Raw genomic sequence first — 21,475 nt, 5'->3', positions numbered from 1 at the left:
TAAATCTGGCAACGTGTTACTTTTACCGACCCCCCCAGCGATACTGCCGACCGCCGCCAGAGCGCCTGTGTTGGGGCAGTGGTGGTGGGCTATAGACTAGTGTACACTGCAGCAGTAGAAAGAAGGTTTCGTGTAACGTTGTCTTCATATAGGTATTTACTGTCGTGTGTGAAGTGGGTTTGCAGGTGTCTGAAGACACAGTTTTACCTCGGCAACTCCAACTGTTTACGAGGCCGAGCCTCGCCAATGTCAAACGCCGTTTGCATCGAACAGAAAACTCGGCTAATTCAATCAATATGTGGAATGTGTTGAACTCTGTGTGCAACGCCGTTGATTGAGAGACTCATTGCTGGTTTCAACCCAGTGTGTGTGTGTGTGTATATGTGAGAGTGTTTATTCGATCGAGGAAAAGAGAAAAACGGGTCACTACAACCAGAAATTTGTGTTCGTTTTCCAACGTCATTAAGGTGAGATTTTCTGATGGCTGACCGCGGACTTTGGACTGAATTTCTCTCGCCGAGCTTTCACGTCCTCCCACCAAACTTTTTTCTCCTACCACCTCCCACCGCCGAAAAAAAAAGAATAATAAAAAGAAATAAGAACGACGGTGTATGAAATCGTGTGACGTGATCACATGTTCACGTAAATTGAGTTCATTATTTATCAGACGAAAGGAAGTTGTTTGCTGTTTTCTTTTCAATCGTCACAGTTATTATATTTCTTTAAACGAGAAAAACGAGTCGAAACGAAAAGGAAGTTGGCGGCTTGGCGATAAGGTCGATAAGAGTGAAACAACCTCACAGAAAAGAAAGAAAGAAAAGCAGAAGTAGTTTTTATTGTTCCCGATTTCACCCCCACACGTGAAAGCCCAACGGGCACGAACCATCGTTTTGTTTGGCCATTCCATTGCGATTGAAAGGTCCCCCCCCCCTACATTATCGGTCTCTCTTGTAAGGTTTGATTGCCTAATTTATTCCAAGTGGAAGAACTGCAGTGACGTAAAAAAGCTTTTCTTTCTTTCCGGAAGTGATGATGTATGACTGTTTACGTGTGTGTTGCCGTAACGCCCACACTCGTCTTGTTGTACCTGTTGGTGGCCAACCAGCGCCTCCCAAAGTCTGAAAAGAACTAAGATTAGACTCTTGCTATCTAAACAAAATATATATATATCGATACCAAAAGTTTGAGAAAGGAAAAAAACGTTTGAAACATATCCAGACAGACGTACACGCAGAAAGAGAAGCCCCTGTAACCGCCTTGTTATTTAATCCGGTGGGAGGAAATGTTAATATTCTCTCTGTACTTTTTATTCTTTTTGGCTTAATACAATGATTGATTTATCTTTCAGGATACACTAGGAGGTTGGAGAGAAAAATAGAGAAAAATGCCTCCTCCGCCACCTCCGCCGGGTCCTCCTCCACCACCCGGACCTCCTCCGCCGCCGTCATTCGGCGCCAAAGGACCCAGCACGTCTAAAATGGGCAAATCGGGAGGCGCCGATGATCGTAACCAGCTGCTCAGTTCTATTCGCCAGGGAGCGGCGCTCAAGAAAACGGTGACCAACGATCGCAGTGCGCCCGTCATCGAAGGGGGAGGCAGCAGCAGCAGTAACAACAACAAACCCAGCGGGCCGAAACCGTTTGCCGTGCCGGCCGTCAGCAATGGGACATCAGCGCCTCAACTGGGCGGACTTTTTGCTGGTGAAATTATTTTTCAAGACATTTGACAGGCCAAGACAAAATACGTCATGATTCTTATAACTCTATCTCAATCCAGGTGGAATGCCGGTTTTGAAAGCGACAGGTAGAGGGCGACTGGGCCCAGTCAATCAGAATTCGTCCGGCGGTGGCGGCGGCGGCCATCCAGGTGGTTTAAGCAGAACGCCTTCAACGGAAATGGCTCCTTCCAACACGCCGTGGAAGCCCAAAACGCTTAATGGATCCACATCCGGCTCATCCATCTCGTCCGCCTCGTCAGTCAACCGAGGACCTCCGCCACAGCCTCCGCCAGCCAGCAGGAAACCGTCGCTCGTAACGGTACATCTAACCGTTTCTCTCTTATCGTCACCTGTTTGTTTATCTTATCAAATTTTCCTTTTTTTATTTTTTAAAAGAGTGACTCGACGGATAATGTGTCGTACGCTCGGAATCCGCCGAGCGTGCCCACCAAACCGCCGACTTTGAATTTCGGCAAACCCAATTTGGCACCGAAACCGCCTCCGATGGAATCGAAACCCACTAGTCCCGTTCCGCCTCCGGCTGGAAGCGCTCGAGCTGGGAGCGGGACATCTGCTTCGACTAAACGACCTTCGCCACCTCCCAAATCGCCCAGCATCGCCAGTATGAGCATGAATTGGCCCGTCAATCCGACGAGTCCACCTCCGCCGCCGCCGCCCAGTGCCAAACCGACGGTGGCCCGGGCTCAGAGTCTTCGATCCGTCAAACCAGGAGCTCCGGGATCTTCGGAAGTCGAAGAGTCCATCATGGAGAGCCAAGAGAGGCGGAATCAGAGTTCGCAGGACATTTCATCACCTCCGGTGGCTCCTCCGCCGCCGCCCAACCGATACGCCACCTTACCACGCAACGCCATTCCGCCGGCAGGAATCTCCGGAGCTCCTCGTGGCCCATTACCGCCGGTGCCGCGAGCTCCAATGGCCAACGGTGTTCATTCCAGTCCGGCCAAAATCCGGCCACCTTCAGTGCGTCCCCCGCCGCCTCCGCAGCGGATCAATCCTCCTGCCTCAATCCCTCCGCCGCCGCCTCTTAGTGCTCCTCCGCCACCTCCGCCGCATCGAATGAGCCCAGCACCTCCGCCACCTCCGTCGTCTTCCATCATGTCGAACAGGTCGCCCGGCATCTACAACAACAGCGGCCCGCCGACGCCGCCCACCCGTGGATCTTCCATGCAGCGGAGTAGCGGCTCGGTGACGTCGCTGTCGTCGATGGTCGTCCCTCCGCCACCTCCGCCACCACCCAGCGTGGCCTACGCCTTCCAGCAATCGTCGTCAGCCGAACCGGAAGACTTTGAGTCGCGATTCGCCAGCCGCTTCCGCCCGCTGCACCACATGCCGTCGCCGGAGCCCTTCACCAACTGCCAGAAGCTTTACCCAACGCGTAGGACTCAAACTTAAACATTTCTAAATCTAAAAATTTTAAGTGTTAGACAAACAATTGACTCGACAGTTAACTTACTTACAAATGTTTTCATTTCAATGAGAGAAAAGATTTAAATTTTTGGGAGAAACTTCTTTGGCTTTTGGGTTTCAAGACCTTTGATAGGGTTTCCTTTTGATTTATTTTTATTATTCCGGTTATTGGCTTATTTTTACGCTTCACAGCTCAAGTGTACATTTCTTTTTTTTTTTTTAAATGGGCAATGGGTTTTTTTCTCGTCATTTTGTCTCTTAGATGTCAAAAGTCTTATAATTCTTCAAAGTAACTGAACTTGTCAGGAAACTTTGGAGAGCTTATTTGTTTAACCGCCTTGTCTGACGCTTATTTTTTTTGTGTATTTTCCCGGCTTCTTTTTCTCTCCTCCTGGTTATTCCTATTTTATTATTGGAAATCAACATCTTCTTCTTGGTGTGGTGACGCTTCTAAATTGACGTCCTTGTTACCCGACACACCCGACACATCCCAACGACCAACAGTAGCCAACCAGAGTATGAAACGCCAGCAAGCGCCGCAGCCGCCAACGATGCAGCAGCCCAGCAATTCCGGATCGCGTTGGCCCAGCAGCAACGCAGCTCCTTGCTGAAATTATTTTTTACGAATAATTACGTAACTCGTCGAGCTTTTTTTCCTGCAGAGATGGAGAGAAAAGAACAGACAACTTTGGGGTCGTTTGGCGTGTTGCTTCAATGACTGTGATCGTCCTTGTGCCCATTGAAGAGATGTCATCAAACAACACCTGTCTTCTGTCATTTTTTTTTGTTACGTCCGTGTTCGTAATTGCAGGGGAGGTGGAGGTTCCGATCACTGGAGATTCGCAAGATGAAGGAGGAAAAAAATAAGTGCCACATACAGCCATATTAATAATCGATTATTGGTCTAATGAAACTTGAAACGATCGTTATTAAAAAATGTTATTTCTCTCTCCCCCCGTGTGCATGAAACTGCTCTTTCTTTTGTCTTTTGTTTTAAAATGATGTTACGTCTAGCAAATTCAAGAAAGAGTAGAAACGAATATAAAGGGGGGAGTCTATATGTTGTAAATAATTTCTTTTTTTGTCGGGTGCCCCGTTTAGTCAAAACGCGATTTATTATTACTACTATTTTTTTTAAATCCACCCCTCAATTTTCTTTAACCGTTTCATGGCGGGAAACCTGAAGTGCGCTTAAAATCATTTATTTCCCGTGTGTAACTACTATTTACCATTCTGTATTTCCGAGTATATATATTTTTCTTTCTTTTTTAAAAATTGGCGTGCTTGTATTTGTGCGTGTATGATGGAATTTTCGGTAAAAAAGAAAAGAAATTAGAATAAGAATGCCCACTGTGTGTAAAAGAGCTTTGGTTGTCACGCCCGTTTCCTTTTTTGAACGTGGCGCTCTATTGAGCTGAAAGAAAAAGCAAACAAAAGGGAGGAAGGAAATCTATATCCTCGAAAAGGGTGTGTGTGTGAGAGAAATGTGTGTTCAACCAATCCCCTTTTTTTCCCGATATACGATTATTATAAATATGCCTCTTAAATCATTTTGTCAACCTTTTATGGTCTTGTTTTTCCTTTTCTTACTATTTACCCTTTTGTATTCAACTATATAGGCCTATACATGCGAGTGTGTTTCATCGATCGATTTTTCTGCATTCTCCATCGTTTGTTAACTATACATAATAAAAATGCCCAGAATAACAACGAACGTTCAAATATCCGAGTGTTAAAAAATTGAAAAATATCTTTTTTATTCAAGGAATTTCTAAAAAAAAATTCTAATAAGAACTGAACGATCACCATATTTCCTGCTGAAAGCTATGTGGGGATGTTATGTAATAATCAACTTGGGAATAAGTAAGAAAATTTGTTATTTTTACATGTGGAGAGACGTTTCACGGTTTGGACTAACATCTCCGGCATCCGAATTGGAAACAAGGGTCTCTACCGAAATGGTCTTGGCTTGACGGGACTGGTGAGAGACACTGGCGTGGGCCGTCTTGGTTTTCCTGGTGCTGCTGAGGCTGTCGGCCGTCGTCGTGCTGGAGCGGCGCAGCAATTGATTACGCCTTTTGGCCCACCAGCCGCGGTAGAGGAGGTAGACGCGTCGGTTGCACGTGAAGGCCACGAAGATAAACAGACCGCCCATCGAGTTGAGGATGACGTAAATGAAGGTGAAGATCATGCCGGCCGTCGAAGACGGGTCGAAACAGGCGGCGATGAAGGCGAAGATCCAGGCGAATCCCATGACGGTCGACATGCGGGCGTAGAGTTTCAGCTGGCACAGGGCCCTCTGACGCCTGGAACACTGGCCCTGACAGGCCGATGAACTGTAGATGATGGCCACCGTCCGGACGAAGAGGACAATGTTGGCTACCAGAGCCAAGGCCAGCGGCAGGCCGAAGAAGACCATGTTGGCCGTCGGATTGCTGATCCAGCAGAAGAGCTTGCCGTACTCGACCTCGAACTCACCGGTGCAGTCGCAGAAGTTGATGGCCACCGCCACGGACACGATGGCCAGCGGCAGGCCGTAGGCGTAGAGGCTGTAGCGCGGAAGGATTTTCGAAGGCTTCCGGGGGGCCGCCGACCATCGGCCCAGCGTCAGGAAGAGGTCGATGGCCATAACGTTGGTCCAGAAAATGGATGCCAATCCTTCGTAGTGGACCAAAATGGCGGTGGCCACGCACAGCTCGGATTTCTGGTGGACCGACAGCGACATTCCGATCATGATGCACAGCTGGAATCCGGATGTCATTAGACACAAATTCATAACGGCCAATCCGGCCAAATTCCGCAATTCCGGAAAGATCAAATACGTGACGATGGTGGCCATCATGGCCAGGATCGAGATGGACATCAAGCAGAGCGTCAGGTAGGATTCGACGATCAATGCCGTTGGCCATTTTTGAGAGATGTACAGGCAGACGGCCAGCCCTCCGTCCGGAAGACTTTCGTACTCGCCCGGCTGCAGAGTGGGATCGATGAAAGGGATGGATCCGTTGTAGAGGACCGTGTTGTTGTCGAAGAAAATGAATTCCGTCTGGTTCAAATGGATGACGTTGCACGACGTGTCTTCGATGACACTCCGGTTCTCACAGACGGCCACCGAGCCGGACAAACTGGTCAGAACCGACGAATTGGACGAGCCGTAAAAGAACAAATCGGCCATGTACTCGCCCGATTTGTACCACTGATCCGTCGCTTTGATGTAGACCTTTTAACAATCGAGAGATGATTAAATAATAATTGTTAATGAAATAAGAAAAGATTAGATATAATAGACTACTATCAATTCGCTTTGATTCGTTTCCGTGTTGTTGGTGACGTCGATCACGAATTCGTCATTGTGGTAAATGGCCGTTATCCCACCTCTAAAAAAATAATCGACCTGTCAATTTCATTATCTTTTAAAGAGATAAGAGATGATGGTGAAATATATATCCAACCTGCACCAGTTAGCGAAAGTGTCCGTTTCCGATGGGACGGGCTGTTCGTGGAGACCCACCAGTTGGCAAACGACTCCATCAATGACGGCGATCAAACGATCCTGGACGATCAAACTGCCCATCAGAGCGACAACGCTGTCGATTGTCGGCTCGTCCGATCCATCTTCCGCCTGACTCAGCCAGAAATCGATCGTCAGCGATCGCTGCTGGTCCATCATCGGCGCCGCCGGCTTATTCTCCTTGGCCGTCCGGTTGATGAAAGCCACGTCCAGGTTGGTGATGCGCCCAGGATCGATCCCGACGAAAGCCGCAAAAACGGGAGCGAAAGAGTCTTGAATGATGGCCAATAAATCGTCGTCGGAGATGTTGCGGCTGTCGTAAATGGCGTCGACGTAGAGCGTCAGCTGGATCACTTCCAGCTCCATGACGTACGTCATCCGCCAATCGGTCTCCGTTTCGTTGGCGTCGATGTAATCGCAGAAATCCTCCTGGAAACCGTGGACGTGGCCCGGGGAGCAGTAGATCCGGCGGCAGGCGGATGCGAACGGATCCCAAACGTAGCCGGAAGAACATCCGTGATCCTCCTCCAGGTAGTCGAGCATGCTGATGAGGAATTGATAGTATTCACTGTTGCCGAAATTGATCAGGACGGAGAAGATGGCCGGCAATTCCACGTGATGTCGGGATGACGATGAGTCGACCTCGCCGGAATAAACCACTTCCGCCATCAACCTGTTGGTAGCCGCCGGCGGGCAATGCCAGTCAGTGGCCTCGTAGAGATCGGCGGGCCTGGTCGATCGATGGCCTAATTGATCGGACGGAAGATTGCTGTTGTTGTTGTCAACATTATTGGGATTCAAATGACCCTCATGGTGATGACGCTGGCGGCGTCGACGACACCACCAGCCGGAATGATCCGTCAGGCAGCATTCTTGATTGTCTTGACTAGTCGTCGTCTGCTGGCCTAGATCTTTGTTGGTGTTGAATTGATTCGAATCCAAAATGTAATTCAAAACTCGAGTCCACGCCGGATTGACGGACGCCAGTTCCCGGTGGATCAAATCCAATTTAGTCGCTAATATTTGTAATTATTCATTAAATAATCAACGTGATGTTTTGATTGCGTAATAATAATAATACCTAAACTGGAGGAGCAATCGTCAGGTAATAATAAGACGAGGAAGACGAAAGAGAAGACGGAAATGGACGACAGGATTTTCCGCTTTTTCGACATGGCTAATTGGCTGGGATCGGATGGCGATTAAAGTTAAGTGAACTGTCGGTTGTTGGCGGCGGTTGACTGAGCATTCAATGACAATGATACTCGTTAATAGTGACTAGACGAGAGCGATGATGACAATCACCGAATATAGCGCGTGCGCAACAGCAATCACCGACCCCTATCTATCGCGCTCTTTGATACCAATAGATGCAATAACATAATAGCCCGTCCATTAGTAATCAAACCAATTAGCTCGCTACGTCTCATAGTCTCTCTTGTCTGTAAAAAAAAAGGTTTTCCGGCTCGTGATTATCTTACGTTATATATCGTTCACGGTCGTCTATTTGTTTATTTATTATCCACGGTCACCTAGAAGCCTCTCAGCGATTTGACCAGCACTTAAATTCACCAAATGACATTGTGGAAAAAAGGAAAAGAAATCTGTAAGGTTATTTGGGAGATAAATAGACACACACACATTTTCGAAAGGGAAACCCATCAGAAACGTTTTGTGTTTTATCTTTCGTGTCGTTGGGTTTTCTCCGACCTTTGCTTGTCACGATTTCAACCCAAAAATCAATCGACCTTAAAAAACAATTTCAGTAAAATATTGGAAAAAAATAAGAATGGATGTTCTTTACTTTCGCTGTCTTACATACAATGTTTGCATATAATCAGCTGATGTTGTTGTTGTTTGTCGATTCCCAGAAAGAACAATGGCTCTAGACAAAAGATAAGAGAAAAGTCGTGATACTTAATTCCATAACACGACTCCCCAGCAGCACTGGCGACTATTGAGAAAACTTTCGCCACAGTCAGCGATCGCGCAGACTGTTGTTATCTCAATTCCTTTGAGACGGAATCGGCGGACGGCAGTGATGGAAGAAAGCGGAGGGAAACTCTGGGGTGGCCGGTTCAGCGATCGCCGGATCGATCAAGTGATGGAGCGATTCAATTCTTCCATCAGTTACGACAAGCGCCTCTGCTACGTCGACATTTTGGTATTTTTGAATAGCTAAAAATATTTTCCTAAGAAATTTTTATTAAAATTTCAATTGAAAATTTGCCATCAGGGTAGTAAAGCGTATGCTGCAGGCTTATTCAAGGCCGGACTGGTAGACCAGCTGGAATGTGCCGACATTTGCAACGCTCTGGCCGCCATTGAGGACGAATGGCGCAATGAGACGTTTGAGATCCATCCATCTGACGAAGATATTCATTCAGCCAATGAACGACGACTCAAAGTAAAAAACCACCGGCTCGATCGTGCGGAAATGTTTTTTATCACCCGCGCGTTTAATATATTTGATATAATATCCTCTTCTTATTTTGCCTTTAAAAGGAAATGATAGGGAAGGCAGGTGGGAAATTGCACACGGGCAGAAGCCGGAACGATCAGGTGGCCACCGATTTGAGACTTTGGTTGCGACAAGAAATTGATCAATCCTTGGACAAGTTTCTTGTTCAAATTATCCAGGTATGCGTATAGAGGCTAGACGAGCTTCCAATTAATTTTGTTAAGCCAACCGGAAACAGAATTATTTGTTATTTTTCTTCAAAAGATATTGATCGAACGAGCTCAAGACGAAATGGATATTCTTCTACCTGGCTACACCCATTTACAGCGGGCACAGCCCATCCGCTGGAGTCACTATTTATGCAGGTATGTTATTAAGAAGTGGTGGTTAAATTACAAATATTTACTATACTAGTACTTCCATTTTGCGTTTTGCTAATGACATATGTTATTCAAATTGAAATCTTTTCATTTTCTTTTTTTCCCTGCGTTTAGTTACGCCTGGAGTCTATGGTCAGATGTCCAGCGTTTGATTCAGTTAAGGGATCGAGTGAATGTGATGCCTCTGGGCAGCGGAGCATTGGCCGGCAGTCCGTTCCCGATCGATCGGCTTTATCTTTCGGATCTGTTGGGTTTTGATAACATCACGCCCAATTCTCTGCTGGGTGTAGGCGACCGCGATTTCGTCGGTATGGATTTTATTGATTGATGCAATCTATATGTAGCTCGGGTATATAATAACCTACACAAGATATTTATTACATATATTCTTCCCACTATATAGTCGAGTTTCTTTCTTGGGCGTCAATTTTGAGTTCTCATCTTAGTCGACTGGCCGAAGATCTGTAAGGTTTCAAATTGAAAATCATTTTAAAAAAATATTTTTTCTTTTATATTTTATCGATTTCAGGATCATTTATTCGACCAAAGAATTCAATTTTGTGACTATTGGTAAGATATCAATGCTATCGCGATTAAATTTGTCTGAAACCTTTTTTTGTAAATTCAGCGGATGCCTACAGCACTGGAAGCAGTCTCATGCCACAAAAGAGGAATCCAGACGGATTAGAACTGATTCGGGCTAAAGCTGGACGAATATTTGGACACGTAGATTATACACGGCGATGACCCGATGAGATTATATCACGTCTTGTAAATCCTTCTGGAATCTTTTGACTGGATTTTCTTTGCAGATGGCGGGTTTCTCCATGGTTCTAAAAGGATTACCTTCCACCTACAATAAGGACCTACAAGAGGATAAAGAGGCTCTGTTTGATGTAGTGGACAATCTTTACGTATCTCTTCAGGTCGCTGCCGGAATCCTATCCACTTTGAAAGTATTATCATCGAGACAGCGCAGACCTTATTTCTTATTTTTGAAAGCGATTTGGTAACAGAAATATTTTTGTAGATAAACGCACAAAGGGCAATGGGTGCACTGAGTTCCGACATGCTGGCCACTGATTTGGCATACCATCTAGTGCGAAGAGGCGTTAGTACTATAGCAATTTTATTCAAATGTTTGCATAACTGGATCATGTTAACTATGTGTGTCATAGGTGGCTTTCAGGGAAGCTCACACTATCGTCGGAAAGGTGGTATCAATGGCTGAGGATCAAAAGAAAGAAATGTCAGATCTAACCCTTGAAGAATTGCAGACAGTCAGGTTTCGTATCATCGTCATTAATATGGCGACCAATGTTTTGCGATCTATCATTTTATTACACAATTATACAGCTCGGCATTTGATTCATCCGTTGCAAGTATCTGGAATTACGAACACAGCGTAGAGCAGTATCAAGTCGCTGGTGGGACCAGTCGAAGGGCGGTTCAAAAACAAATAGATGATCTGAAGGCACTTCTTGAATTGCGAAACATCCCTACCGCTTCCAGTAGTACGGCATTGTGAAAGATGTAAACGAATCGAATTAGTCGTGTCAAATAGTTTTATTATTCATCCACTTAGAAATCTCAGATGAATATTTTGTGGTGATAACATGATACACTGCTGTATTTTTCAGTTCTCAATTATAATTTTTGTTCTTGATTGCACAGTACAGCAACTTCCTGTAATATGCCGGATATTTATTGTTATAGTAGACTTGTTGACTAGGTAAGTAAGAAGCCACTACTCCTTCGTTGTGTTTGAGAACAATTGAGGATAGGTCCCTTTGCCTCCAGAATTTCCACCAAGGCTGTTATTAGAAAGTTGAAAGTAAAAAGAATAATTATTCAACATAATAAATAACACATTTTTTGTTTACCCTATGTAAGAGAACTGAAGCGTAAAAGAGATTTGTGTTGGAATTCACACCATAAAGTCTAAACCAAATTACTGGATTTGACTCGAGGGGTGATTTGATCCACCTGTTTGCTCCATCAAGAGTTGTTAGATTCACTCCAATCAATTCAATCTTCAACAAACTGCTGGCAGATTTCTCCAAAAGCTTGTCAGATTGTTTTGGTTGTGTCCATAGGTTTACAATAGGAATGTGCTCAATATGTAATCTGACGGCATAAAGTGGCTGCTGTTCTTGTTGATGTTTGACAGGTGGGAATTCAATTCCTTTCACTTTTCCTTGTAACTTCACGGCTCTTGTAACAAACTCTCTGGGAACAGTTTTGGAAGGAGTGAACTTACTGAACTTGAAAATTCCAATAATTTAAGATCAAATTACTAAAGTAAGGAAAATAAATCACAGTTTAAAAAACTTACTATATGTGTACTTTTGGCGACAACTGCCAAACCAATTAAACCCACAGCATACACGGAATACTGCGTCCATGAAAGACTACAGAAATAGAAATTATCTAGCGTTTACTTTAACTTTGATTACCTGGATTATTCTAATATTCCTATCAAGGATTTCATTAATCCTCGATTCCAAATCAGATGGCTTCTTCATAGTTCATATCACAGTCAGTACATTTCGTTTGATCGACATGACATTTTTGTTTATTTACTTGTTAGTTATCATTTCAGACCACCAGGTTACAGCACTGAATAGAGAGCGAAAATTAAGAAAATTTCGTAGTCAGTTAACTATTTAGAAATTTATTGTCCTGCATTTTACAAGAGCATCGATTCAGAACGCAACGTAAGTAAAGTGCACTATGTACATTTTGATAGAAAAGTTAAGAACGGTTAATAGCTTCCAATGAAAATTTAAAATCCGATAAATATTTCACCAAACGGTAGGATCGGGTAGTGATGAGAGATCGATATATTTTCCCGTTTACATTGCCTCTCTATGTAACAATCAAATTAGGCGCTGATCTAGTTTTGAACATTTGTTCATTGTTTCCTGATTCGTCACCGTTGCGAAGAGACGTGTGATCTTCCGCGTCGTTAGGAATCCCGGAAAACTCTAGTCGAGCGAACTCGTCAGCAAGTATTCTGTGACACATATAATGGCCCATTTGGTATTCAACTCAGACGTCAGCAGAGTCTCTCGCGATCAATACCGTATATATAGTTACCTAGCGCTAACTACCGTGTCGTAGGATGGCGGGGGCGGCGTACTACCGGGGCTATTAAAGCCATCCTCCAGCAAAATGACTGGTGCCGACGCAACGAAATAACTCTGATGATGCTCCATGAAAGTTACGGATCGCCTATTTTTCACGACGAGTCCCACGATGGTTATTATCATTGCCAGAAAAATGGGTATTCCGCATATGATGATGACGAATTCGCGTAAACTCAGATCTACATCAAATTCTAGCGGATTAATAATTTCAATTCAATCCAAATCATTTGTTAACTGACCGAGAATGTTTACGTGAGTCGATGCGCTTATTTCCGACATGGGGTTAGTCGATGACAAATGAAGTAGACATCTCCATTTGCCGTTCTTGGCGGTAGCAGCTAATTTCTACCAAGTTTATAATAGTGGGAATAGTATGGTAAATTATAAATTTAATGATTCGTAAAAATTCACTTACTACGATAATGGCACATTCTCTTAGTTTTTCGTCGACGGAAAACTGGTAGACTTGTCCACTGTCAATTTTGTTATCGTTGATAAACCAACTGCATTCCTTCACTTTAATGTTGGACGAGGTTCTGCAAGTGATTTTGATGTAACTGTCCAACCAGTAGAGTGGATTAGCCGGAGCCATGCTGATATTTCCTCGAGCATTTCCGCAATCTATCGACATAACAACGTCCGGATATTTGAAAATAAAGTTTAAATGTTGGAACCGATCGAAAATGTAAATGTTCTCACACTTACTGATGGCAGATAGCAAAGCGATCAAAAAGAGCAAAGAGAATTTGATCGTCATTTTCTTACAGAGTTTTGACTACAATTTGAGAGGCAATGATGCATCCTAGTGCATCCATGTTCACACTCGGATAGCGCTTGACACACACTGATATCCGGCGCCGAGAAGGCTCTTGGTAAAATAAGATTGCGCGGTTTATGGGTTGCTGTGGAGCTGCGACCCGGCCGTGAATACGATCAGTCGATTCTCACGAAACTATAAAAGAAGAAAGAGAGAGAGAGAACGAATAAGCTTGAGAGGGAAAAGAAGGATGGGTTCTCAGTTTCCGATTTTGAAACTCCAATGTTACATGATCCGTCAGCTGCACTTTATGAGTTTTCATAAAAATTTGTATGGAAACAAGTTCGACGCCTCTACGTGCCGTAAGACCAAGACTACGAATTACCACGCTTGAGTCGCATTGGAAAGGCGGCGACATGGAATTCGATCATTCATTTACAATTCTTTATACATATATTGCGACCGTTTTAAGGAAAAACTGGGAGACCGAATAGGCTATACAATTTTTTTCGCTGAACCAACACAACCAATCGCAACCTTTTTAACACGGGAATGACGGGATGTGTGGTCGAATGGGGACGCACATGCGCTAGATAGATATCAGATGGTCAAATATATTTTGTCGTGTTCCGTGTCGTTTTTCTCTTGTTCGCAAATGACACTGTTTTAAACGATCTTATTCTATAATATTGGATTACCAATGAAGCTGTCGAGATGGTGTATGCATTATTGTAATCTTATACACACGATTTTGACTTTGTCTCAATTTGATAGGTTTAAACCATTAAAATTCAGGAAGCTAAAATTTTTTTCCTGATCAGTTAAAGCCCCTTTCAACTTCATAATTCGATTGCTAACGAATCTTGAAAAACAAGAACTGCGAAAAGAGGTACCATACGGTTCATTCTCCGAAAAACAGATGTCGCTGGGGTGCATTAAGTCTCATTTAAGAGTAGCAGACGACCATCGAGTTTGGAAAGTTTTACCACTTCATTATTCTTCATTTATTGTACTTCTGAATAAGCTTGAGTAATCGTTATTTGTTCATTTTATGATTGCTTTGCGTTTTTAATCTCTTTGTTCATTTTATCTAGAAACGACACATGAATGGAATACGTCGTTGGTACTAAAGTGCCATTGCAACGTGTGACTGTTACGCCTTTCGCTGTATCCACGTCTGAAAGTAATGTGATTGCTGCCATTACCCTACAAGGCGTTCATTTGTTTGTAAGTTATTTCGTCCGTTTATCCAACACGCTGCGTACAAGTGGGATGAATCGAATTTGCCCAATCCTGTTCTGCTTCCTCATTGGAAGATCGTTGGGCCTCGACTTCACAGACCAAGTCTTTGACGGGAAACCACTTGGCTTATTGGCAGCTTTTGGTGATTTCAATTCTGACAAGCTCACCGATGTGTTTGTGATTGACAATCACCAACACAGTTTTGGTGTCCTGCTGGCTTATACTGAAGCACCATTTTTAAGAAGAGAACATTTTGACTGCAACCTTGGGGATGAAATGATCAAAGGCCTGGTGCCGGGGGATTTCGATGGTGATGGTGCAATGGATGTTCTTGTTCTGAGCCAACCTAAAGCTGGCTTTTGGTCATCGGCATCTGAAATATTTAACATTTACATTGCATGGGGAGAACTAACCAAACTGGAATGCCCCATCCAAGAAAAGCCAATTTTGCAAACAAAAGGCCATCCCCTAGTCCTTGACTATAACGGAGACATGATTTCTGATCTCTTTGCTCTGGACTCTAACGGGACCCGCCAGTTTTGGATCTTCAATACCAGCCGTCAAGTCGATCGAATAGTCACTATGGAAGCTGACAATCCTTTACGCATTCCCCATTCTCACGCTTTCGTCGATTTGGATGGCGATATGTCAACCGATCTCCTCCTCACTGGCAAACACTCCTTTGAATTGTGGCGTTTTAACGGCACCAATGGTCTCCAGCTGACTCAAACAATTCCACTGCCTGTCAAAGGAGCCGCCGTCATTGGCCAATCCATCTTTGTCGATGTCAATTTCGACGGAAAACTGGATCACCTCGTGCCCGTCTGCTCAGATTACAAGTGCTACAACAGTAGCTTTTATATTTTCTCCGACAACCAATGGCAACCTGTGCTATGTGATTTGAAAGATCCTTCCGGCAAAGCATGGACTTTCCAGCCACCTGATGCATCGCAATTTTACCAAGAAGCCTTGACTGCCCGAAGTGGAGATTTCAATTTAGATGGATATCCTGACTTGCTGGTGACCCTCACCTACAACAGTCAAGTGCGAGCCGTCCTGTTGGAAAATGCTGGAAGCGAGGGAACTGGCGTTCGACACTTTGTTCCTAAATGGGATCTGCTGGCAGAGTGGAATACAACTAGCGTCATGGCCACCATGTACGACATTCAAGAGAAAGGCGTGCTGGACGTGTTGCTGGTTCACCGTCCTTCCGACGGCCAGCTACAAATGGCAGCGTACAAAAACACTTTGGACTACGACGCCAATTTCATCAAAGTCGTCGTCTTGACTGGGCGATGCTTCTCCAACTGTTCACACGGGCGAATTCCCTACGGTACCAACCTTCCCGGCCCGTCGATCAGCTATCGAACAACGCAGCCCAACGGTGAACTGCAATTGGCGTGCAGCGCTCAGTTATCCCAGAGCGCCTACAGTGCACTCCAGCTTCCGTACACGCTCTTCGGTCTGGCTCGATCTCCCAATTTTTTGGAAGCTCTGCGTGTCAGTTTGAGTTACTTTCCAAACACTGCCACTCGGGAATGGACTCAGATCATCCCCAATTCTCAAATGATCATCATCCCGACCCTGGAGGCCAGTTCTAGACATTGGCTCAACAAACTCTTTGTCACTCCGTCGAGAGCCATCGTCTTGTCGGCTGCCGCTCTGGGTGGTTTTGGATTCTTTTTGGCCATCGTCGTCACTATTTTACACGCCCGCGAACGACGGGCCGATAAACTCGAACAAATGGCTGTCGCTAACCGATTCCACTTTGACGCAATGTGAAACTTATTCGCCCCCCGTTCAATTGTCTCTTGATATCTATATGTTTTCAAAATTTTGGTTTTTTAAAATATTTTTCATTCCGTGACGGTGTATCTCCCGTTTCTTGTCAAATAAACCGATTGTTACATCGCTCCGTCTTTGATTCTCATTCAATTTTTTTTATTTAGGAGGTTGTAGCCGCCGTCAATAGGAAGGAGGCTTTCAAGTTCGACCACAGGATCATTACCACCCCGACAGAAATCAATGAAATCCAAAACAACGGTAGGCAGAATACAATCAACGTCATTGTTAAAGATTGTTTCTACTAATTGTGACTGTCCATCCATTAGGTAACCAGCGGGCAGCGTTGAATCGCGATATCCAATTTCAAGAAATTCACGATGTCTTCCTCGACAGGACACTGTCAGCTGGTCGAACTACTGACGAACCTCTGAGCACCGCGTTTCGCCAAGTTGCTTGGTCGCCTTCCGGATTGATTCCATTTCGGAAGTAAGAATTTTGATCAGATTTTCACACATTACCACCGTTTTTATTTAATTTTCAAATGTTTTCAGATGCATTCTGGCTACGGTGACAGCAGATCATAGGGTCACTCTGTATCGAAACGGCTGTTGGGCGTGGGAGGATATCGACCAGCTTTCTTCTCGTTGGTTGCAACAGATGAAAGATAACGATGTGTTGACATCGAGCCAGGTGGCGGCCGAACCAGGCCACAGTCTGGTTTTTACGCTCCACAAAAATCGATCCTACATTCTGGGAACTATGGCTTTGGCCTGGAGTTCATTGTACACGGAAGACACGACGAACTATGCTTGGTTGATCATGTTGCAGCGCAGTGGCCATATCGTGATTTGGAAGGCACAGACTCCGTTTACAAACGTCTCATTTTCTGCCTACCACGATTTACAGATAGTCGATCCCTCCATCGTCAAAGTCCATCCAGGACCTGCTGGTATGACTGCTTTCAAAGAAGAAAAAAGAATATTTGATAATAAAAATAAAACATTTTTAATTTCTAGAAAATCAGATGCTATTGTTTGCTGGATCTCACCGTGGCCAAGTAAAGTGCTGGACACTCTCCTGGGACCGTGAGAATGCTCCGAGTTGCAATTTTCTGGGTGCCATCATTCCTGATGAAGATCACATACCTGTCAGTGCCATCGAAATATCAAATTCCAACGATTACCTTGTCGTCAGTGTGACAAAGAATAACGCTGTCGTGGCCGTCTCTGTCAAATGCGACGGAAACGGACTGCAGTGCGTCGACACCAAATTTGTTTTACTTCCCGGCGTGCAGCTAGCAGGTATATTTGGCGTTATTGTCTCTACCCCATTAAAATAACAATGTACTTTTTTTTTTTTTTTATATCAGGATTGTCGAAATTGGCTGGAGGGAAGATTTTGTGCGTCACGGAAGATTATTTCTTGAACGAAATCGATTTAACCATTAACACGGAAGGTGTTTTCAACGGATTAGAAGTGACCCAAATAACAATCCCATCTAATCCAGTCATGTTGTGCCGCGGAATAGCTACATCCTGGTCTGGTGATGGTTCAACACTCTTCGTGCTCGAGAGGTACATCTAACTAACTAAAAAAATCCCTGAAATTATCGACTTGTCAATTCATTTTGTCTTCTTTCAAAAGTGTCAAAGTGGCTTATGATCACCTCAAGTGCCGTCAACCTAGCAGCCTAACTGTTTACGTTGGTAGCAACCTGGAAAAAGTTACCTATTGCCTACAAAATGCAGAGAGCATGGAACAGTCTTTGATAGCTTTAGAAACCTACAAGTAAGATTTGAAAATCATTATCATTGAAATTGCATAAACTTCAATCGTCTGTATAAACTGATTAGGGCTCTCAATGGATCCAACTGGGAAAGCATTTGGGAAATGGACCTGGAAAATTTGAATTCCGAAGATGATTACTACGTACAACTGCTCAGATGGTTTGCGCTATTTAAATGCAATGCCTGTTTCGTTGAACGGCGCTATGATAAAGATTTACAAGACGATTTGGTAACTAAATTTCCTTTTGAAATTCTTGCGTGATCATTTCAACATCTTTGAATTAAAAAATTTTCAGAAAATGCGGGCAGATAAGGCCGAGTTTTGCCTCCAGTTGCGCCACATCGAGAAGATGTTTCAAAAAATTCTTGTTAATCGACCGGATGGGAAACTAAGTGCCGACGAGCGTCTCAACGTTTCCCTTGCCTACCAGTTTGTGAACACGCCTATCGTCGCCGAATCAAACACGAAATTGGATCAAACTCTAGTGGAAAAGATAAAGGCAACGTTTCAGATAAAACCAAAGCCACCCAAAGAAGAATGTCTGATCTGTCAAAAGCCAATCCCTTTCGAGAAACGTGAAGATGGGCAGTGCTCTAGCGGGCATAGAGCCCTACGTTGCCGGGCTACATTACGAACTTGCTTCGACAACACTCTCTGCTGTCGTTGGTGTGGAACTCATTATCATCTTGATTCAGGTATTGTCTCAATTATTTGATAAAACTTTGATTTTTCTGGAATTTATTAATGAACTGTTTTTCTTGGGATTTCTTTATAGGGCTGGATTGCTGCATTCTCTGCGGTGGATCGTTGGATTCAAGAAGTATAAGCTTGTGATAATTCAGTTCAAATTCGATTGATTCTTTGATTGAAAATTTCATTAAACAACTGGATACCCTTTAATCTAATAATGTATTAATTATCTCTTGATGTACGCACGTTCGTGTGAGGTCATTTCTTGTTGTGACTAGACTATGTGAAACAAACACATATTTATTTTTTTAATGATAGAAAGTAGATTTGGGAATTTACAGGATTGTTCCAGTATTCGTTAAATTGACTAGAAGTCGGTGGGGGGATCGTCGAAATCAAAGGAAGAACTATCCCAAGTATCTTGACCAGTCCAGCTGCTGCTATTGGCGTCATCCATCAGTAATTCCTGTTCTTGGGTAAGTAAATTTACCAATGAATCCAGTTGAGCTTGATCTTCTTCACTGATGGGCGTTTGGCTCTCCTGGTTTTGAGAACATTGGTGATAGACAGTTAAGAGATCATTAAGTCGGTAAGCGCTATTCTCTGCTCCCTTGGAGCGTGGTGATTCGCTGTCTTGCACGAAATTATCGTTAGTGGCACTGGCCTGCGCTGGAATCGAAATGGACGAACGGCGGTTGATGCCAAGTAGCGAATGAATGACATTGACAGTGGCTTGGGATAACCCGGGAGTTAAAACATTGGCTGTTTTGATGTTAGACGCAGCGGATGCTGAAGCGCTGGCAGGATTGTCGTTCAACATGTCACTCAGCAGTTTTATGTAATTCTTAGCCAGTCGAAGTGTTTCGATTTTGGATAGTTTTTGACTGTCCGAGACGATTGGTGCCAATCTTTTTTTAATCGAATGAAAGGTGTTGATAAACAACACAGTTTACTTATTTGTGATCTAGTCAAGTTAAAACCTGCGCAAATTGTCGAGTGCGCCGTTCAGGCCGTGCATTCGTTGGCGTTCTCGAGCGTTGGCTTTGTGGCGACGAGGTCCAGTTTTGATACCGCGAGTTCTTTTCACTGTCGGTTGTTGGTTTGCGGAAGTGCTAGCAGCAACAGTCCTAGATTTTAATTGTTAGTAATTTGTGTTATTAATTAGAAAAAAAAAAAAAAAACAATTGAGAACATTTTGAACACGAAATCAGATTCTTGTATAGGCCTACGTTTTCTGCTGTTAAAATAAGACTGAACTTGTTTAGATTGCCGAAGTTCATGTAACATCATAGCAAAATTAATTAATTTGTAAATTTGAGATCAAGCGCGTTTTTTTCGGAGTTTCCAATCGTGGTTTTCCCGACGGGCCTATTTATTGTACTGAATCCATGAACTTCAGATACCGACTCTGATCGGTGTTTTAAGTGACCGAGACACAACGCTTACTTTAATTTTATCAGCAATATTAATGAATTAAAAGCGAAAAAAAGCGAATTGAAGGAATGCCTAACTGTTAAGAATGATTAGAATTTAAAAATTGCCATCTACCTTTAAATTAGACATTCAATAATAATCTTTCACGTAGAATAATAGAAAATTCGATTAGTTCTTTCTCGAACAGCAAACGGGAAAAAGGATTGAAAACTATTGCATTAGTTATTTCTTGGATTATTCTTTTAAAAAGTGCAAACATATTAATCGCTACAAAGAATTAATAATTAGCCAAATAAAAAATTTTTTTCCTCTTACCCAGTTGTCAGAAAATCGGTTGACATCATGTTGTGCACGCATTGGCTCAGAGCTTGGAGAGGGTCAGTAGAAGATGTGCTGAACACTGGAACTCCAACTTGCGATGACGAAGAAGTACTGGAATCGGCTGCAACCGCCTGGATAACCTCCGGTTCGTCCTCTTCCGTGAAAAAAGACTCCATGCCGATCGTAGCAAAGGCCTTGTCCCAGCAGCAATCCAAGGAAGAATAATGCTCACCGCACACAAAATACTCGCTTCTAGGTGACCGATGGAAATTATCTACTAACATTTTGCTTGTTTAACTCTATCCGTCGCCATGGAGGATTTGCTGGCAACTGCTCGAAAATCGATCCGAAAACTCGGCTATATATGCATCGACACCGTTCGACTGATAAGCCATCATTTTTTGTTTAGGCGCGGCTTGAATCGCTTGATATTCATTTAAGCGACACCTGAACCGCCTTCTCGTATCATTTTGAACTTTCGCATGTGCTAATCGCGGCGCAATTTTTGAAAGGGTTACATTTTATTTAAACAATTTTTGTAAAATTAGCCCCAGCAATTAAGAAAAAAAAGACCAGAGTTAGAAAAAAGACGAAAGTGAGAATATCTAAGATTCTTAGATTTCCGGCATAAACTTTAATTGAATTTTCGTATAGTACATTTTTATATTCTAAACGTCATTTTAAAAAATTACAGGTACAAAATTCTTTTTGACTTGTCAACCTCTCGATCATGAGATTTTGCAGCCACAGCAACAGCAGTTAATTAATTTGCTGGAAGCCAGTTAGAAACGACTTTGACATATAGCGTGACT

The 21,475-nt window shown here is 43.6% G+C and overlaps 6 protein-coding genes across 10 annotated transcripts; 3 read left to right on the top strand and 3 right to left on the bottom strand.

The window, feature by feature from the left end:
• Positions 1-36: 36 nt before the first annotated feature.
• LOC124188563 (WAS/WASL-interacting protein family member 3-like) lies at positions 37-4,869 on the top strand. Of its 2 annotated transcripts, none has more exons than XM_046581281.1 (5): positions 37-467; positions 1,349-1,700; positions 1,777-2,036; positions 2,114-3,113; positions 3,650-4,869. In XM_046581281.1, the coding sequence occupies exons 2-5, from the start codon at positions 1,385-1,387 to the stop codon at positions 3,754-3,756; spliced, it is 1,683 nt and encodes a 560-aa protein (XP_046437237.1). In that variant the 5' UTR covers positions 37-467; positions 1,349-1,384; the 3' UTR covers positions 3,757-4,869. The 2 variants fall into 2 exon arrangements, with proteins under 2 accessions (XP_046437237.1, XP_046437238.1); XM_046581282.1 differs by having other exon boundaries at positions 63-467; positions 3,653-4,869.
• Positions 3,395-7,917, bottom strand: LOC124188562. Its single transcript, XM_046581280.1, has 4 exons — positions 7,738-7,917; positions 6,598-7,672; positions 6,438-6,522; positions 3,395-6,365 (listed from the first exon to the last, which is right to left on the bottom strand). The coding sequence occupies exons 1-4, from the start codon at positions 7,829-7,831 to the stop codon at positions 5,028-5,030; spliced, it is 2,592 nt and encodes an 863-aa protein (XP_046437236.1). The 5' UTR covers positions 7,832-7,917; the 3' UTR covers positions 3,395-5,027.
• Positions 7,918-8,617: 700 nt separating this feature from the next.
• On the top strand, positions 8,618-11,136 carry LOC124188564 (argininosuccinate lyase-like). Its single transcript, XM_046581283.1, has 12 exons — positions 8,618-8,820; positions 8,893-9,063; positions 9,162-9,296; positions 9,382-9,482; positions 9,612-9,805; positions 9,901-9,961; positions 10,027-10,067; positions 10,126-10,223; positions 10,310-10,453; positions 10,528-10,608; positions 10,676-10,782; positions 10,854-11,136. Exons 1-12 carry the CDS (start codon positions 8,698-8,700, stop codon positions 11,023-11,025), a joined length of 1,428 nt encoding a protein of 475 aa, XP_046437239.1. The 5' UTR covers positions 8,618-8,697; the 3' UTR covers positions 11,026-11,136.
• On the bottom strand, positions 11,049-13,556 carry LOC124188565 (protein C3orf33 homolog). Of its 4 annotated transcripts, none has more exons than XM_046581288.1 (8): positions 13,352-13,521; positions 13,062-13,267; positions 12,886-12,991; positions 12,582-12,825; positions 11,954-12,513; positions 11,833-11,892; positions 11,381-11,761; positions 11,049-11,311 (listed from the first exon to the last, which is right to left on the bottom strand). In XM_046581288.1, the coding sequence occupies exons 5-8, from the start codon at positions 12,020-12,022 to the stop codon at positions 11,141-11,143; spliced, it is 681 nt and encodes a 226-aa protein (XP_046437244.1). In that variant the 5' UTR covers positions 12,023-12,513; positions 12,582-12,825; positions 12,886-12,991; positions 13,062-13,267; positions 13,352-13,521; the 3' UTR covers positions 11,049-11,140. The 4 variants fall into 4 exon arrangements, with proteins under 4 accessions (XP_046437244.1, XP_046437243.1, XP_046437241.1 ...); XM_046581287.1 differs by having other exon boundaries at positions 12,597-12,825; XM_046581285.1 differs by lacking the exons at positions 11,049-11,311; positions 11,381-11,761; positions 11,833-11,892 and having other exon boundaries at positions 12,156-12,513; positions 12,597-12,825; positions 13,352-13,542.
• Positions 13,557-14,325: 769 nt separating this feature from the next.
• On the top strand, positions 14,326-19,118 carry LOC124188560. Its single transcript, XM_046581278.1, has 11 exons — positions 14,326-14,432; positions 14,498-14,630; positions 16,595-16,688; positions 16,757-16,916; positions 16,982-17,379; positions 17,447-17,731; positions 17,800-18,004; positions 18,075-18,218; positions 18,284-18,446; positions 18,514-18,913; positions 18,994-19,118. The coding sequence occupies exons 2-11, from the start codon at positions 14,511-14,513 to the stop codon at positions 19,050-19,052; spliced, it is 2,028 nt and encodes a 675-aa protein (XP_046437234.1). The 5' UTR covers positions 14,326-14,432; positions 14,498-14,510; the 3' UTR covers positions 19,053-19,118.
• On the bottom strand, positions 19,110-20,995 carry LOC124188561. The gene is made up of 3 exons (XM_046581279.1): positions 20,658-20,995; positions 19,889-20,035; positions 19,110-19,816 (listed from the first exon to the last, which is right to left on the bottom strand). The coding sequence occupies exons 1-3, from the start codon at positions 20,945-20,947 to the stop codon at positions 19,276-19,278; spliced, it is 978 nt and encodes a 325-aa protein (XP_046437235.1). The 5' UTR covers positions 20,948-20,995; the 3' UTR covers positions 19,110-19,275.
• Between the last annotated feature and the right edge of the window lie 480 nt (positions 20,996-21,475).

This window comes from Daphnia pulex, chromosome 2 (assembly GCF_021134715.1).
Source record: "Daphnia pulex isolate KAP4 chromosome 2, ASM2113471v1".
NCBI classification, from domain to species: Eukaryota; Metazoa; Arthropoda; class Branchiopoda; order Diplostraca; family Daphniidae; genus Daphnia; species Daphnia pulex.
Note: the sequence above shows the minus strand (reverse complement) of the source record. Positions and strands in the feature narration are given on the sequence as shown.

What these genes read in the sequence shown, in the direction of transcription:
- LOC124188565 (XM_046581284.1), bottom strand. Translation starts at nt 13,403, where the DNA reads ATGACGATCAAATTCTCTTTGCTCTTTTTGATCGCTTTGCTATCTGCC. An exon ending in GACTCACGTAAACATTCTCG is followed by an intron (nt 12,826 to 12,885) that starts GTCAGTTAACAA and finishes AATTTGATGTAG; the next exon opens with ATCTGAGTTTACGCGAATTC. An exon ending in GACACGGTAGTTAGCGCTAG is followed by an intron (nt 12,514 to 12,596) that starts GTAACTATATAT and finishes TATGTGTCACAG; the next exon opens with AATACTTGCTGACGAGTTCG.
- LOC124188562 (XM_046581280.1), bottom strand. Translation starts at nt 7,831, where the DNA reads ATGTCGAAAAAGCGGAAAATCCTGTCGTCCATTTCCGTCTTCTCTTTC. An exon ending in ACTTTCGCTAACTGGTGCAG is followed by an intron (nt 6,523 to 6,597) that starts GTTGGATATATA and finishes TTATTTTTTTAG; the next exon opens with AGGTGGGATAACGGCCATTT. An exon ending in CGAATCAAAGCGAATTGATA is followed by an intron (nt 6,366 to 6,437) that starts GTAGTCTATTAT and finishes GATTGTTAAAAG; the next exon opens with GTCTACATCAAAGCGACGGA.
- LOC124188563 (XM_046581281.1), top strand. Translation starts at nt 1,385, where the DNA reads ATGCCTCCTCCGCCACCTCCGCCGGGTCCTCCTCCACCACCCGGACCT. An exon ending in ACTGGGCGGACTTTTTGCTG is followed by an intron (nt 1,701 to 1,776) that starts GTGAAATTATTT and finishes ATCTCAATCCAG; the next exon opens with GTGGAATGCCGGTTTTGAAA. An exon ending in GGAAACCGTCGCTCGTAACG is followed by an intron (nt 2,037 to 2,113) that starts GTACATCTAACC and finishes ATTTTTTAAAAG; the next exon opens with AGTGACTCGACGGATAATGT.
- LOC124188561 (XM_046581279.1), bottom strand. Translation starts at nt 20,947, where the DNA reads ATGTTAGTAGATAATTTCCATCGGTCACCTAGAAGCGAGTATTTTGTG. An exon ending in ACCGATTTTCTGACAACTGG is followed by an intron (nt 20,036 to 20,657) that starts GTAAGAGGAAAA and finishes ATTAAAATCTAG; the next exon opens with GACTGTTGCTGCTAGCACTT. An exon ending in GCACTCGACAATTTGCGCAG is followed by an intron (nt 19,817 to 19,888) that starts GTTTTAACTTGA and finishes GATTAAAAAAAG; the next exon opens with ATTGGCACCAATCGTCTCGG.
- LOC124188560 (XM_046581278.1), top strand. Translation starts at nt 14,511, where the DNA reads ATGGAATACGTCGTTGGTACTAAAGTGCCATTGCAACGTGTGACTGTT. An exon ending in AGTCCATCCAGGACCTGCTG is followed by an intron (nt 17,380 to 17,446) that starts GTATGACTGCTT and finishes TTTAATTTCTAG; the next exon opens with AAAATCAGATGCTATTGTTT. An exon ending in TCCCGGCGTGCAGCTAGCAG is followed by an intron (nt 17,732 to 17,799) that starts GTATATTTGGCG and finishes TTTTTATATCAG; the next exon opens with GATTGTCGAAATTGGCTGGA.
- LOC124188564 (XM_046581283.1), top strand. Translation starts at nt 8,698, where the DNA reads ATGGAAGAAAGCGGAGGGAAACTCTGGGGTGGCCGGTTCAGCGATCGC. An exon ending in CCAATGAACGACGACTCAAA is followed by an intron (nt 9,064 to 9,161) that starts GTAAAAAACCAC and finishes TGCCTTTAAAAG; the next exon opens with GAAATGATAGGGAAGGCAGG. An exon ending in GAAGAATTGCAGACAGTCAG is followed by an intron (nt 10,783 to 10,853) that starts GTTTCGTATCAT and finishes ACAATTATACAG; the next exon opens with CTCGGCATTTGATTCATCCG.